Source organism: Poecilia reticulata, chromosome 13 (assembly GCF_904066995.2).
Source record: "Poecilia reticulata chromosome 13, P_reticulata-male-v2, whole genome shotgun sequence".
Lineage (NCBI taxonomy): Eukaryota > Metazoa > Chordata > Actinopteri > Cyprinodontiformes > Poeciliidae > Poecilia > Poecilia reticulata.
In genome coordinates this window covers 5,763,861-5,780,678 of record NC_088842.1, presented here as the reverse complement: position 1 = coordinate 5,780,678, position 16,818 = coordinate 5,763,861, and the positions used below count along the sequence as shown (strand labels likewise).

Below are 16,818 nucleotides of genomic sequence, written 5' to 3'. Positions count from 1 at the left end.
GAAAAATATATCATTTCTGAGGACATCTTGTCCACAGCACTTTCTACCAATAAAATCTTAAAAATTTGCCCATCCAACGTATGAAGCCAAAAGTTGAGACAACTGAGTTCAATGAATTGTTCAGCCCAGAAAATACCATTGTTCAGTTGGATGCTAAATATTACAAATCAGAAATGAACAATCAAAAGAGCTTCCTAGCTGCATTTCCATTGACTATATAATTGCACAATTTTACATTCCGAAAATATTTTTCTCACAATGGAAACACGCCCTGTTATGGTCGGGTGACCTGTCCAGGTTGAGCCAGCCTCTTGTCTATTGACAGCTTGAGATAGGCACTGGAACACCTCCCATCCCTGATGGGTTAAGGGTGTAAGAAAATGGACCAATGGATGGATGGATGGAAACACACCAATTTCAAAAACACTAAATTTTTGATAAAATGTTTAGGTGCTAGGTAGAGTTAGGTTGTTTGGGTTAGGATTAGGGAATACAGACAAAGCTTTGAGCACATTTGCAATGGAAATGCAGCTACAGATGATTAAATATCCTGTTGTGCAGCCAATTCAATATCAGAAAACAGTAATATAAATATCAGAATGACAACCCCGCTCCCTGCCCCCAAACTACAAAGTACCCAAATTACAGGTTGGAGTTCTCTAAAATGTTCAATGTAAGATTATGCTACTGCCTATGGAATGAGACTTTAATCTCATAAATCTGACTTTTTTGCTCAGAATTCTTTTAAAAAGTCAGAATTCCAGCTCTGCTCTCTGTTTACACACACGTCTCAAATAGTGGCGCTAAAAGAGCCATAAGTCAGTAGAAATCTGAGATTTAAGCCAGATTTTCTTTTGTGTATTCAAATTTAGTAAATTTGAAAAATAATTTTTCTTTTAAAAATTGTCAGGGATGCGATAGTGGAGACTAGAACAGATTCCTGGCAGTTCTTCATTTTGTCCAGCAGGGGGCCGAGCAGGGGAAAATGTGGGAGGAAAGAATGAATCCAGGGGAACTGAGTCAGCAGCTGCTGCGGTCCCTCTCGGCTGCTCCCCACAACTTCCGTGGCTCAACTCAAGCCCCATAAATAAATGTTACCTTTTTTTTTTTTTACTAAACACGGAAAGCGTGAGTTGCCTTTGCGTGGAGCAAGAGGCGTCTTTTGGGGGAGTAAGAGAGAAGAGGACCATCTTGAATCGCTGAGGTATCCCGTAACATCAACTGTAGCTAAAACGCTACCTCTCTATAGTTTACTTTAGGAAGCTCATAGCAACGTTCTCTCTTTTCAGCTTTTTACTTGCGGTTTGTTGTTACATAAAAGTTTAAAAAGTCGCTACAGCTGAACGTAGACGGAAACTAAATGAAGTAAATTGTACTTCTTTTGTCTTCAGTCGGAGCTTTGATGAACAATAGGATTAAAACAGACAGTAAGTGGCTCAGTACTGATTACAGTTGCCCCGGCTACCTTCATTTCATGAGTAATCAACCTTTGGCTCCTTTAGGCTGCCGTAGCTCTGAGGACGTCTCGGGATATGTGTGTAGTAGTAGGAGCCTGTATTCTATAGCCTGTGGGTATAAAAGCTGTAAAAGTACCTAGTAAAGATGTACGAATTTAGAAGGAGAAATATTTATTCAAATTATTTACTGAGCTAGCTTGTAATCTCGAGGAAATTGATGTTATATATTTAAAAAAGAAATGTTTAACATTATATATTTTAAACTTTTTTTTACTTAAAAAAAATTAACATTACAAGTCATAACCTAGTGCCACGCTAAAGTATTTCTGATAATGTTTTGAAACCCAGTCTACAAAAATAATAATTTACCATACCCTCCAAAATGGTAAAGATATGTGGAAAGCCTTAAAATATATTTTTATTGCAGTAGCATTGTCTCCCACTGAAAAATGTAGAAAAATAATTACCTTTGATTTTAGTCATTTTATTCAACAGAAGAAAAAAAAATCCAAAAAGCTGGATTTGTTTTTAAAGAGGCCCAAGTCATATTTGCATAGCGTTTTAAGAAAAACTGACGATATCATAGTTGCTTTTTTGTGGCACTGTGTTCCTGGAAAATGCATATTACTGCCCTGTTAAGCGAAAATTTATCGCCAGCTGGCTGTTCATTTGTGCCACTGTCTCACTTCTGTTGCTAACCCATGTGAGTCTGGGTGCTTTCTGTGCAAAATACATTTTAAGCTTGTCAGTATGGGGGTTAAGTGTGTAGAGAGCTATGTGCAGTGTGAGAAGGACAAAGGATTCCCCAAAATGCCCTGTATCTAAAGTTTTTCTGTCTTAAATTTCAATCAAAGCGCCATTAAAAAGTCTTAAATTTGACTTGCTGTAACCTGCAAATACCCTGTATTGCAACCACATTGTTGATTCCAATATACATGTACTATTCTGAACAAGATGGCATCAAAAGTGGCACATGCACTTCAAAAACGGTCAAATCTGTCAATTTTATTGATCCACACGACACACACCTTTTTCATTATCCCTGCACTATGGCAACATTATGTGACAGCAGTTGAAACGTTTGTGTTTTTCTCATCCAGACGTCATTTACCCCGAGGCTTCATGTCTCTCAGAGTTTCAGGCATGAGCGTTTTTCCTCCGGTTCGCCGGGACCGGGTCATCGCTCAGCTGCCTCAGGTGAAAATCAAAAGTGGGAGCGTCAACTTTATTGTTTTAGAAAATCAATATCGCTGTCACTTCCTCTTCCTTTCTCTTGATTTTAGGCTTTCAGAAAGGAGGTGGCTCTTCACATTACGGAAGAATTCAACAACAAAGTGAGGACGGCCTGCCAGGAGCAGCGGACCGGCACTGTGGGGTGAGAACGGACACCTGAACTCTCTGTGAGTTCGGCTTGACGTAGTTTCATCGGCTGACTCTTCTACCATTCCTTGTGTCAGATTTAAAATCTCCAAGGTCATCGTGGTCGGTGATCTGGCTGTGGGGAAAACCTGCCTGATTAATAGGTAAACGCTGCAGACTAATAAATGCATGAAGCGTGGTTTATTCATTAAAATATTTACTAATGTACAAACATTAAGAGCTGGATGTTATTTTTATTACCTCTGAGAATATCTGCAAACATTGTTGAGTATTAGTACTGAGTTTAACTGTGTTTGTAGTTAAATTATTAAAGATAGCAGGAAGGAGAGTGAAGCCGCGTTAAATATTGTCCTGTCAAACATAATGGGGTATATGCCACGAGAGGTGGTGACGTATTTCCGTTTAAATTTATGCCACATAGATTGGTTCCGGGTCCTGCTTTCTCCTATTGTTTTTACCCAAAGCTGCAAGATCTGTACCATGAACAAGACGCAAAAATTTAAATATCTGCGAGCTACTGGTACAACAATTGAGTTTTGTGGTGTGTCGTTGTGTCCAGTAATTAGCCGGTACCATCCAGTGCTTAGTTTTTTCATTTTCCTGCTGATATCAAGGCGACAGCGGACTGTAGCCAAAACTTAGCCACTACAGCTAACACCCGGTTTGTAGCTGCCTGCTATTTCAAAGCTTGAGAATATTGAAGATCCAGCGTCAGAAACGGGAAGATGGAGGTTAAAAGGGAGCTGTACGTGCTTTGTTTACTGGAATAATTTGTTGGAGGAAAATAATGCCGGAGAAAATCCACTGCAACGGGAACAGGCTGAGAACAGAGGCAGCGATTCGGCACAAGGTGAGTCAATACGTGTGTTGATGCGTTTGTGTTATACGGAGTATGAAATTATTTTTAGGCAACTCCTTAGCTTTTGTTTATATGACAATTATATAACATACATTTAACATGCAGTCGGAGCGACGAGCCCCTCTGATACTGAGCAGGGTAAGTTAAGAACAGCCGAGAGCAGCAACGCTTCAGCCTGATCCAAACCACACAGGTAGTCAGTCAGATTAAGGCCCAAAACCTTCGCTTTACAGCCGTTTAAGTGGCACCAATCCACATAAAAAAATAAACAGAACAAGTGATACAAATGGTACAAATGATGTATTTCCCGAATCCCAAAAATATGACATCTACTTTTGCTGTTTCATAATTATAATCCATGTTAGAGCGAATTTTTCCACTTGGCTGCTTTAATCTGTTCTTGCAATGTAATTTCTCCTTTTTATTTCTCTGAGATTCTGCTTAGAAAATGAGGCTATGAAGTTACATTCTCCTGCTGCTTTTTGTTTTTAAAATGGTACATTTAGGTTTGCCTGGTCTTTTATAAACTAATGCCTCTTATATGCATCATTTTTTGTATTACTGTTGGTAATGAGCAAACCCTTTGCTTTGATTGCTAGTAGTTTAAATTAATTTAAACTTTAAAATTTCAGCTGCACACTTTCAAGAGTATTCAGATTTTAACATGCATTTTCTAAGTAGCAGTGTTGTTACACCTCTGAAAAAATTTTTGCAGTTTCTTTGAGATGCCAGAACTATTTCACTTAAACATTTAATTTCCTGAGATATTGTCAATTTATTTTCAAGCAAAACTCTCAAAAAGAGCTGAGGATTTATTAGTTTTGATTACTTTGTGCAGCTAAATATGAACGCCTATTAGTTTTTTTTTCTTTTTAATTTTTCAGGTTTGCATTGTAACACCTCATGATGTGTTTCTGAGCCATGATCGCTGTGCTGATTACCTTTCCATTGGATCCAAGCACCTGGACCAGCTGACGGTCCACTGTCTGCCGGATCATCACAACGTGGAATAACTTTTTATTTACTTGGTTAAACTATGATCTGGAAACCGGAGCACCAGATATGTAAAAATCTACCTGCAGACTTTGTTGGCTACCCTGACACTGCAGTCATCCTGGACGGGGCTGAGCCGGACTTCCTCTCCTCCAGTGACGAGTTTTCATCACTAGTAAAGGCAAAACAAGTCTTATGTCTGATTAGCTGCTAGGAAGTATATTATATATTCACTGTTCATTTTGCAATCCTGTTTGTACCTACAATAAAATGTTATCTTTTTTTTCCCCTTTTCTCTGTGTTTACATTATATCTACATTAATTTGCATGTAGATCGGGAATTCAAGTGAGATGTTAAAATGAAACACTTTTAGGTAATACCAGCAAAGAAATGTGAATATTAAGTAATATGTAGTTGGTCATATAATTTAATATACTGAATAAGGCTGGATGATATGACAAGATTTTTTCATACCAGATTTGATTTTAATCGATTCCTCCCGTTCTCAATTTCTATAATAAAATCACAGAAAATACTTTCAAAAAATGCCTTTATTTCAATCATCTGTTCTGTGAGTTGTATAAGGGAGCATTACGGCCAGGATACGAGAAATTTTAATTGCAAGAACGCAGTCATTGTTACAGCAGAATAAAGATGCAATTTTATAACAATGTCTCAAAATTACATGAAGTTGTTTTAATGAGAAATAAAGATTCATATTGATCTGATGTAACCAGTTCAGTCCATGTGGTTCTGACATTTGTCAGTAATCAAGAGGATGTACATTTCCACCTCAACTAGCCAGGTGGAAATGTGCATTTATTAAATAATGTACTTTGTTAAATAAACCTTAATAAATTTTTATTTTTACCTTTATTAAGGTAAAAATAAAGAAATAAAGCAAATACTGTATACAAAATGGAAAAAGAGAAACTGATAGAAATACTTTCTATATAAAGAAAAGCAAAAAAGTTAATAGCAGGAGAAAAGTTGTTGGCAACATTAGCTCAGCCAATCTCTCCCTCCAGGAAGCCATCAAACAACTCCTGTCCAACTCCAACTATAATAAAGATTAAAAAAAAGAGAAAGAAAACGGAAAGTTAAAATAACCAATAATGCCAATTTAATAATTCAGATCTAATGCGTTCTGGTATTTATTATTGACATTTTACAAATTTCACAAATCAGTTAGAAGGTTTCACAAATGTTTTATTTATTCTGCTGTTAGTAAAGAATCTAGTTAGGTTTGAAATGTATAGGTGTTGTTTTTAAAGTACAAAACATTAAAAAAGCTCAAGATAGTAAAAAATTAAGTGTAATCGCCCTTTAGCTATTTTCCGAATTAGATGCTACATTCGGAAGCTAACGTCAGCTTCGACTGATAGCTTGGGCACAATATAGATAGATCTATACATGTTTATATAGATGTATATCCATATATATCTATAAAGCATAGATATGTAGATTGCACACTGCACAGATAATCAAAACACTTAACGTTCACATTGCACCTTTGTAAGCTTGTCCCTGTTAGCTACGTCAGACATGAGGCTTTATGGTGAATACAAACGATTTATTAACTTACCTTCAAAGTTATTGTGAAGTTTGACACATCCAGCTTAAATCCTTTGTCGTTGTTGGAGCTTTTCAGGATGTCTGAATAATTCTATAGGCATCATTAATAGTCCTGCAGCGACTGAGGAGCCACTGTTAACATACTGTTGCCTGTGCACCAGAACCATTCTATGTGGCAAAAAAATGCGGAAGTGCTAAAACGGAAGTCCGTGGCATATACCCCATTGGTAACCAGGAATATGGAGGAATTTTTCTGCCATAATCCAAGAGCAAGCATTTTCAGTCTGAAAACAGGATTTCATGTCTTTTAAGACTTTTGCTTACATTTTTATTTTGAAAGCAGGACTTCTTCTCAAATCTTGTAATGCTTGTACTCAAAACCTCTCCTCACGCTCACACTTAGGCTCTCTGCTCGCTTATGAAACATGGAACTGGCTTTTGGCACAGTCGCCTGGCAACCTCTCAGCCAATAGAATTAAAGTATCGTATTGGGTGTGTTTGTTTCCTTCTAGCAGGTGTTAGAAGGCACAATATAGATAGATCTATAGAACTTCTAACACCTGCTAGTGGTGAATTATAGTGAATTATAGATTAATTGTATTGTCGATCTTTTAAACACTCATGAGAGTGTTGCTACTATCGATTGTAGCAACCTGCGCCACCCACAAGATGTAGGGAGAAATAACAACAACAGCATAACGGCGGATGTTTAGTAGTTGTACACTAAACATCCGCCAGCTCTGTGCTACTGATCGCTAATAGCTACTGATATTAGGCAGGATTTTGTTCACCCAGCCAAAGACAACACAGTACAAGCATTACAAGTTTTGAGAAGAAAGACATGAAGTCCTGCTTTCAAAATAGAAATGTATGCAAAAGTATTAAAAATGTTGAGAACAAAGGACATGAAATCTCTAAATGTGAAAACACATTTTCAATAGTAGATATTTACAAAAAAGAAAAAGTATAGCTGTGTGAGCAACGTGACCCAGTGGTCCGGAAAGTGAAACCAGATTTCTGCTTTAGATTTTGCAAGGATGCCTTCGACAAGAACTACAAAGCGACCATCGGTGTTGACTTTGAGATGGAGCGCTTTGAGGTGCTCGGCGTCCCTTTCAGTCTGCAGCTGTGAGTCTGATTATTTCTTCTTTGTTATTTATTTATTTAATCCAGTTGCTGTGACTTTGCTGAGCTTTTGCTCCATTACAGTTGGGACACTGCAGGCCAGGAAAGGTTCAAGTGCATCGCTTCGACTTACTACAGAGGAGCTCAGGGTTCGTCCGTCCAGCTTTTCCAAATATACCGTAAATTAAACAGGAAATAGGTATTGTAAAAAATTCAAAAAGGCTTCAAGTTAAATGTTCTTCTGTCCTCAGTTGTGATAATCGCATTTGACGTGAATGACATCGCCTCTCTGGGCCACGCCAGGTAAGCTCTCTGATCACGAGAGTGTTGCTGGACTCATGATTTCTGCCTCGCTCGGGTTGATGTCCTGCCATGTTTTATTGCTGCAGGCAGTGGCTGGAGGACGCCTTGAAAGAGAATGACCCCACCAGCGTCCAGCTCTTCCTCGTTGGCACAAAAAAGGACCTGAGTGTGAGTCTTAACGCTGTTGAAAGTGGACACTGCCTGTGGATGTGTTATGTTGTTTTTTTTTACTGGAAGTGCTTGGGTCAATGCCAGACACACACACACACACCCACACGCACGCACACATACACACGCACACGCGCGCGCACACAGTTTGTGTTCTTCTTGTGGTTGAAACCTCAGGAATGTTTCATCCTCCTCATAAAAACCCCAAAAGCTTTTCTGAATGAGGCAGGAATATTGGCTGTTTTTGAGGTGAGTCTGAGCTCTTCAACTTTCGCCTGATTCTCATAAAAATTCCTCTTTTGCTTTGCTGCTAGTGGTGAATTATAGATGAATTGTATCGTCAATCTTTTCAAATTTTACAACTTTATACATAATTTGCACAAATATGTGACAATTCCTGTATTCTCACATGTCACTCATCTAGTTACATTACATTGCAAAAGTTATTGGCAAGTTCTGCACTCAAGAAACATTGGCGAATCAAATTATCTACCAAATACACACAATTATATAAATTCAATAAAATAGGATATCAAAAACTTCATTTATTTGATTTCTATTTTCTTCTCTCTTATTCCCTTTTTTATTTTTTGAACTCTACTATGAACAGGAATACTTTTCTGTAATAAAGTTAGATTGAATTGAATTGAATATTTCAGTAAATGAGTAACATGTTATATAGATTAATTAAACAGATTGGTGTTTTTTTATCCTGTACTTTTTGCTGATTATCATGATTTTCTGCTCATAACTAATGAAACATGACATTTAATATCATAATATCACACAGACCAACAATTTAATAATAATCTTAATAATAGTGTAACATTGACTTAATGAAAAGTATTTTTAATACCTCTTTAAATGTTGTGATTTTCATACAGTGCTTTTGAAATAAGCTTCACATATTGTAACCTTTTTAATACGACTGTACATATTTCAAATGAAAACGAACATGCTGTTAATAAACATTAGAAAGCAGTCTCTGGTTTCTCCTGCCATCTTAAACAGTCCCCTGCTCAGTATTCCCGGATCGAACAAGACGCCATGAAATTTGCGAGAGAGATTCATGCCGAGTACTGGGCTGTCTCATCGCTGACGGGTGAGTCGATACATTTCATGCCTGTGAAGATTGTTTTAATTTCTGACGCTCCACCTTTGCATACACAGCTCACCAATCACACTGTATGTAAATCATAAAGTGGGATAAAAATAGGCAATTTTTGTCCCAACTGTCAGGAAATTCAGGTGTAACAGCAGCAAAGTGACAGAAGATAGACATGCAGGTTAACGCGAAGATAAAAGTATTTAAAATATATTTACTTTCTTTTGAGAAAACACGTCTCTGTTTACCCTTTATGATATTTAGCGTAATCAGTGGCTGACAATAAGTAAAATAGCTGTACTTTTTCCCAAGTCAAAAAATAACTAGCATCTATAAAAGGCAACAGTATAAAATGCATTCAAAGTCAAATGAGCAATTTAGTAATAAAACCTCTGAATTTAGCATTCTAGTAATCTTGCTGACTGTTTAGCTTTTATGCTAGTAGTTTAATATTCTGACTGTTTGGAGGGTGAAAAAGCACAACTGTCCACGAACAGCAAAACTCTGAATACTTAAGAAGACTCATAAAACGTTTGTAATATAATAATTCAAACACCAGATATACCATAATACATAATATACATTACAGAGTGGAAACCATCTTCGCACTACTGCAGAAGCTAACATCAACAGTCTTCCTTATGTTGACTATCACTGCATAGCATGTCAGCTAGCACTGTGCCAAGGTATTTCAGCTCCTCCTGCTGCATTTTATTTCAAATATTTGGGATATAGTGTACGAAAATACAAAAACAGGCAAATTTTCCATAAATAATTTGGAGTTATGTTCACCAGAAAAATCTGTGAATAATGACTCAGATCTATGGGTATATTTTTTAGCATTCTTAGCATAAATTCTAACATCATTTCTGACACTTTAAGGCTTTTGTCAAAAGCAGTAAAAAAAAATATATAGAAAATTAGGAAAAATATTTTTAAGAAACAGACATGTGAAGTGTGACTTAGTCACTACAGTGGTTTCTATCTGGCCTCTAACAGATCTGTGGCTGCTTTTCTTCAGGGGAAAACGTCAAAGAGTTCTTCTTTCGAGTCGCCGCTCTGGCCTTTGAAACAAACGTTCTCGCCGAGTTGGAGAAAAGCGGATCGAGGCAGATTGGCGACGTTGTCAGTGAGTATGTGAACTGTCTCAGGAAGTTAAACAAACATCCCACAAGTTAACACTCTTCTTTGTTGATGTGTTTAGGAATCAACAGCACTTCAACCAATCTGTATGCCACAAAGAAGAAGCAGGCCAACTGCTGTCAGTAAGGATGGGATAAAGGTTTTATTTTATTTTAATTTTTTTTTTTTTTAAAACAAACGCACAGACTCTGAATGAGACTTTTTCTCAGCGGTGGTTGAGTGTGGCTGCCGTCCAGCTTAGTTGGGAGGATTTCTGTGGCTAGAAAAGGAGGGGAGCATTTCATGGCATGTTTACAGTCTGTATCATTTTTTTTTTTTCCTGACCAGCAGGAAAAGTGAGAATATTTGTGGTGGACTTTAACACAGAGCGATAGTGCTGCTATCAAACTGCCAGAGTTTTCAGACGCTTACTCAGCTTGTAGCTCCAGTTTTGCTGCTGTAGAGTTTTTCAGAATCAATTACTTATTGCATTTTTAACTCAAACATATAAGTAAAGTTTTGATTGTTTTTCCCAACTCCCACTTTTTAGATAATTGCTTCCTCCCCTTAACTCCTTTGTTGCCGTTTAGATGTTCTGGCAACTTGCTAAAAATCTGTAAATCGTCTTAGTTTAAATGTACCTTATAAGACTGTAGCACATTTTCATACTGAAAAAAATTAAGAAATCCAACCTTTAAGTGCAATTATTATGTGGATGAAAACAAATTTAATACAAAACTTCTGGCATCCCTTACTTTAAACTGAATGACTATTCATTTTTTTCAGTAATTTTTTTCTTCTAATTTTTATCGTGGCAGTGAACTTTTACTTACTAACCTGGGAATACTTGTCCGCCTGAATTTGAACAATTGAAACAAAACACTAAAAACAAAGGATTTATCTAATTTCAGTGTGTTTATTCAATTTTATAAATAAACAATATAGTTCTCAGTTAGCAAAAAATGTTTTCTCAATCTCAGTTTTCTTTATTTTGTTAGTTTTTGTTAACTGTAATAACCTTGACATAAACGTCTCGTAAGAATAAAGCCTTCATAGCCACAACGAAAATTTAAGACCTGTGATTAATGTGTTTAATGCCAACTTACATTTTCTTCAAGTCATTTAAGACATTGTAAAGGATGTGTGAACACCCCGACCCCAACAGAAGAAAAAATAATGGTAACACTTTATTTGACATGCATAAGACTCAGATGACACTATCATAATCATAACATAACATGATGATGAAGGAGTCTTCAGGAATGTTTACGACTGATGTCATAAAGTGTCATTCTGTAAATATTGACACTTTTCATGCAAAGTTGACCATTTTAATGGACTTTTAAGGAAAGTTTTAATGCAACTTTTCATTAAAAGTGTCATTATTTACTGAACGACGCTTCATGACAACAGCCGGAAACATTCATAAAGACCCTTTCATCATCATGACAGGTGTTATGTTATGATTATGACAGTGCAATGTCTTATGTAAACCCGTCACATAAAGTGTTACCAAAATAATAATGTTATTTGTAATAATATTACACAATTTCAAATTATTATAAGACTTGTGATTACATCATTATTACTGATCCATAGTCTTTACTCTCCACAAAAATGTGCTCACATTAAAGGTTGGATCAGTGAGAGATTATGCTACTGCAATAAAAGTTGTCACAAAGGTACATTACTGTCATTTCACCATAAAGTTGCCATTTATTACAGACTTAGGCTGAGCGTTGTAAACACTCATAGTGGATAAATTAATTTCTAAACCATACTCTTAGATGATCACCATCTTCGCTGGCTCACCTCGTGCTGCTCACTGCTCCCTACTTTAAAAACATTTCCAGGAATCCTGATGATTACGTTTTACATTACTTTCTATCAAATCAGCAACTGAATTTTGTTGTAGCATCTGTTTTCCGTTTGCATTGACTAGTCGTTGCTGTTTAATCATTAAGTGTTTAATCTTTTTTTTTTTTATTTCATGGCAGTAATACAATCATGTCAAATTATTTTAGTTGGTAAAAAAAATATTAAGCTTACTACATCACAGTATCTCTATGCAAATTAAAAGTGTTTTACATAAAATGCGTCTTAGTTGTCTTCGCTGAGAGTCGCCTCTACTTGGTGAAGCTCTTGAAAGAGTCCAGGTGTTTCCCGTCCACTTGGCTCTGCAGCCCTTCTGGGATGCAGTGGGAAAACTTGTAGTTTTCCTTGATCCACTTCCCTCCCTCCGTGTTCTCGATGGCCACGGCTGCCACACCTGCACAGCAAACCAGGAGACAAGTCCAAATTCAGCTGCTGAGCTCTGATTGGTCAGTGAGATCTCTGCACTGGCTGACCTGTGACCGTGGCTCCCAGGTTCTCCACCAGCTGGATGGCGGCCCTCATCGTGCCACCCGTCTCTATCCACTGGTCCACCAGCAAAACCCTCAGACCTGCAGAAGAACACGTTCAAAAGGAGCTTCAGTTTTAGCATTGAAGAACAAGGATGTCAAAGTGCAGACCCTGGACCCATCTTTTGCCAGACCACAATTCAAGAATAAATTAGGACAAAAACTACAACTTTTAAATCAAAATCGTCATACAAAAATGTTAGATAAAACACAAAGTGAGCATTCTGGTTTCACTCATTGACTTAAAAAACACCTTGGTGTATCCAAATTTACATTTAAATTGCGTTTTCAAATGAAGACTGACCTACATATGGGTTTAGTTGCTGAAGATGGAAATATTTTTCCTGTTTTCACCTGAGCCCAAAATTACAAGAAAACTGCATAGAAGCCTTTTGTTTGACAAGAAAAACATACAGAAACCATTTGAAGTTTTGGATCTACAATCCTGTCGCTATGATAAAAAAAATAGGTACGATTTTGGCCCAGTCTTGGTGTAGAAAAACGACATTAGGTCAAGTGTTGCAAATGAAAGGTTCTTACTTATTGTCAACAGGTTAGAGGTTAACACATCTAAAAATAGAAATTGTTTGGAGCAATAACATCCAAAATGTTCCCAAAATATGGATGAATATAGACATTTAAAACTATTTGAAGCCTCAAACTAGAAGACTGAAGCTGTATAACTTTTTGACAGAATAGTGGCCAGTTTATCATTTATTATATAATTGAATTTAATTACATTTTTGTAAGACACTAATAAATAAATCTGACATATTCTGTCTTATTATTTTGGTATTTACCGAATAGAAACTAACTGACATAAAACAAGAAGTTTGGTCTGCCTTAGGGTCTGCCTAGGCAGTTAGAAAAAAGGTGAACTTGTCTGGTATATGTAACCTGCAATGCACTCTTACCATCACTAGATGGCACTGTGTTGCAAAGAACGGCTTGGAAATGATTACGGCCTTCTTCATTTCCCGTGACCCACTGACAGCTCTGAGTCAAACTTATCCTTGGTTATGGAATAAAAAGGTAAATATCTCAATTCCTTCAGTGCTTTAAAATTTAATGTGTTTCGTGCTTTCTCACAGAAAACATTGAGGTGAAACTCGGATTTCACTTTTTACAATTTTGCCTCCGAGTGGGATGTTTTCTTACCCTAACAATCATCAAATAGTGCTAATTAGTTTTTAATGTTCTCTTTAGCTTCAATATAGTCACATAATTTACAGAAAACAAAAAATAAAGCTTTTCTTTAATACTTTAAGCAGTTATTTTTTGCTTCCTTTTGTGAGACATTCTTAGTTTAACAAGACTGAACTGATTTGATTGAATCTTTGGTTTTAAATCTTTTAGGTGTCTTTAAAAAGCAAACAAGAAAAGACCATTCTAAGAAGTGATTGTGTAACTTAAGTGAAATGTGATGATTAACCTGGTTTTAGCACATCCAGTCTTACTTCCATAGCCTTTTCTCTTCCTGTGTAGTCTGTGTAGTTCTGGTTTTGGGTCGCTACACACAGATGACCCACTTTACGAATGGCCAGGAAACCTTTTCCAAGAGTCGTGGCGACAGAAGCCCCTTAAAACAAAACAAAAAAGACAGAAAACCGTGTTACACCAGTTACACCATGTGTGAGAGGCAAGTTTATATCAGTTATATCTAAATTTAGTATTGCCCCCTGAAGGGGTCGGGTTTCCCCATCTTCTGCAGTCACACAGTAGCAGCCATTCTGAATAAGATCAGTCTGAACTGTGTTTGCTTTCCCCTCCTCTTCCCCATTCAAGATAAACGACTTTGTTTTCTCACCAAGAATAAATCCCATGGCATCGATCCCGGCAACCAGGTCAACGGGGTCGCTGTGAAACGGACCCAGAAGGTCTTTGACGCAGTCTGCCAGAGCCTGGATCAGATCCAAAACGACAGGGAGAATTCACACCATGCAAAGCGTTAATAAACCACCAGCTACAGATTGGAGCGCGCGCTGCTTCTCTCTTATCAGACCTGCGAGTTGCAGTAGAGTCTGGACGGGTCCAGCCAGGCGAACTCTGGTCCTTTTGTGTTGGGGGCCATAAGTGAAAGGTACCATCCTTTCTGGCGGTCTGCAGGAACGTCCAGCACGTCCATTTGAAATAGCTGCGACGCTGCGGTCTGTGCAGCCAGAGGGAGAAACTTGGGGAGGAAAATTAGCCGGACTGGGAATGAGACAGTTGCCTGGTTTGGATTCCAGAGGGGTGACTGGTGCTGGTGGGTGGGACTGGACTCTGTTATAGATTCACTCTGCTGTTTGAGCTGGACTTTAAAGTAGGTAAAATTAGGTAACTTCATAAAGAATTCCTAATGTTCCGATATTGTTAAAGGGGCAGTAATTTCCAGCCACATAGAATAATTTCATAATATAGTCAAGTAACTATGTTAGTTCAGTTTTTATAAAACTGAAGTTATTATTTTTGGACTTAAAGAGGAGCAGTCTAGAGTCAATGTACAGCTTCAGTTATTACAACTGAAATCTAGTGATCAGGCCCAAAACCTGGGAGTATTGATGGATTCTGACTTGAACCTTCAGAGTCACATTAAGACGGTCACAAAGTCGGCCTTCTATCACCTGAAGAACATCTCCAGGATTAGAGGACTTACGTCTCAGCGAGATCTAAAGAAACTCATCCATGCGTTTATCTTAAGTTGCATTGATTACTGCAACAGCGTCTTCACAGGTCTGTCCAACAAATCAAACAGCTGCAGCTGATCCAGAATGCTGCTGCTGGCATTCAGACTAAAACCAGGAAGATAGAGCACAATAGAGCACATGACACCAGTTTTAAAGTCCCTACAATGGCTCCCTGTAGCTCAAAGAATAGACTTTAAAATGCTGCTGTTAGTTTACAAATCACTGAACACCTTAGCACCACAATACATTAAAGATCTGCTGTTGTATCAACTTTCCAGACCCCTCAGGTCTTCTGGTTCTGCTTTGCCCCCAGAACAAGAACCAAACGAGGAGAAGCAGCATTCAGGTTCTATGCACCACAAATTTGAAACAAACTTCCAGAAAACTGTAAAACAGCTGAATCACTGAGTTCCTTCAAATCTCGACTAAAACCCCACCTGTTTAGATTTGTATTTGAAACATAATCAATTACAAATTTCATGATGGGGCTTTACTTAATGTAATGTTTTGATTGTTGATTCTATGTTGCATGACTTTGTTTTTGTGTTTGACATGATGTGAAGCACTTCGAAATGCCTTGTTGCTGAAATGTGCTATACAAATAAAATTTGATTGATTGATAAAGATGCTACATAAATATGTCAAATATGACTTTAAAGAAAATTGACTTTGTAAATTGTCACCTTGAAATTGGGCCTTTGTGTCTTTAAGAAGCTCCTTCTCTTTCTGAAACTCATCACATCTGAAAGTCATCACAACATAGGAAATTTCCATGTTTTTTCTAGAAAATTTATTTGATTATTATTGAAATTTTGGAGTTTTTTTTCTAGAAATGTTTTGACTTTTGGAGCTCACAAATGTTTTGGCAGAAATGCATTCCTTTTTTTCTCCTTCTGTCTACAAAATCCCTAATACAGTCATAAATATCCATATTAACGGTACAAGAAAGAATGTGAAACTGATATTTGCACCATTATGTCAATTTCAGCATTTTATGCAGTTGCTGCAACAGACAACCATGCATTTTTCTTCAGATTTTTTACATAGCCAAGATTCCTTTATGTAAAGTTTATATCTAGAGATATTGTATTATATGACAGCTTGTATGTGTTGATCATGGTTGCTGAAAGGAAAAAAAAACTTTAGAAAGGCTAATTTTATGTAAAGTAAAACATTCTGGAGGGAGTTTTCAGCTTGCGTGAGCAGACTGTTGAACACTAGACTTTGTTGTATCCCTGTTATGAATCAGAGGGCAATCAGGATCATGGGAGAATCACTTCATTCAGGACTTTCATGAGACTTGCTAATAAACTTGGCTTTGTATTCTTTTGGATGTCGGAGTCTATTTCTTCACCTTTAAACCCCACTGACAGGCCAGAGATTCAGAAGTGAAAACAACTTTGTCTTTCAGCTGACTCCATCCAAAACAAAAAAGGAGTATTCAAACCTCATCGTCTTTCGCACATCATGTTACATCCACAAAGTTACTAGTGTTTTACGTGTGGGTTGGAGACTCTGGTACTTGACTGGTTGGAGTTTTTACCTGAAAAACAGGGATTATTTGACTCAGCAGGTAACTTCTCATTGGAGCAGACAAAATCACATGTGAGGTACCCCAAGGTTTCATCTTGGGGCGCCTGTTGTTTCATATCTACATGACTA

General features: G+C 37.3%; 2 protein-coding genes across 3 annotated transcripts; one reads left to right on the top strand and one right to left on the bottom strand.

Annotated features, from left to right (window-relative positions):
* Nucleotides 1-889: 889 nt before the first annotated feature.
* On the top strand, nt 890-16,484 carry rab34a (RAB34, member RAS oncogene family a). 2 transcript variants are annotated; one of them, XM_017308066.2, is made up of 11 exons: nt 890-1,204; nt 2,558-2,654; nt 2,741-2,832; nt 2,915-2,980; nt 7,292-7,393; nt 7,475-7,539; nt 7,642-7,693; nt 7,780-7,861; nt 8,873-8,963; nt 9,988-10,095; nt 10,171-16,484. In XM_017308066.2, the coding sequence occupies exons 1-11, from the start codon at nt 1,092-1,094 to the stop codon at nt 10,233-10,235; spliced, it is 933 nt and encodes a 310-aa protein (XP_017163555.2). In that variant the 5' UTR covers nt 890-1,091; the 3' UTR covers nt 10,236-16,484. The 2 variants fall into 2 exon arrangements, with proteins under 2 accessions (XP_017163555.2, XP_017163556.2); XM_017308067.2 differs by lacking the exon at nt 890-1,204 and adding an exon at nt 1,218-1,427.
* LOC103474147 (adenine phosphoribosyltransferase) lies at nt 10,985-14,816 on the bottom strand. The gene is made up of 5 exons (XM_008424911.3): nt 14,493-14,816; nt 14,298-14,391; nt 13,923-14,069; nt 12,437-12,532; nt 10,985-12,357 (listed from the first exon to the last, which is right to left on the bottom strand). The coding sequence occupies exons 1-5, from the start codon at nt 14,814-14,816 to the stop codon at nt 12,215-12,217; spliced, it is 804 nt and encodes a 267-aa protein (XP_008423133.2). The 3' UTR covers nt 10,985-12,214.
* Nucleotides 16,485-16,818: the final 334 nt, after the last annotated feature.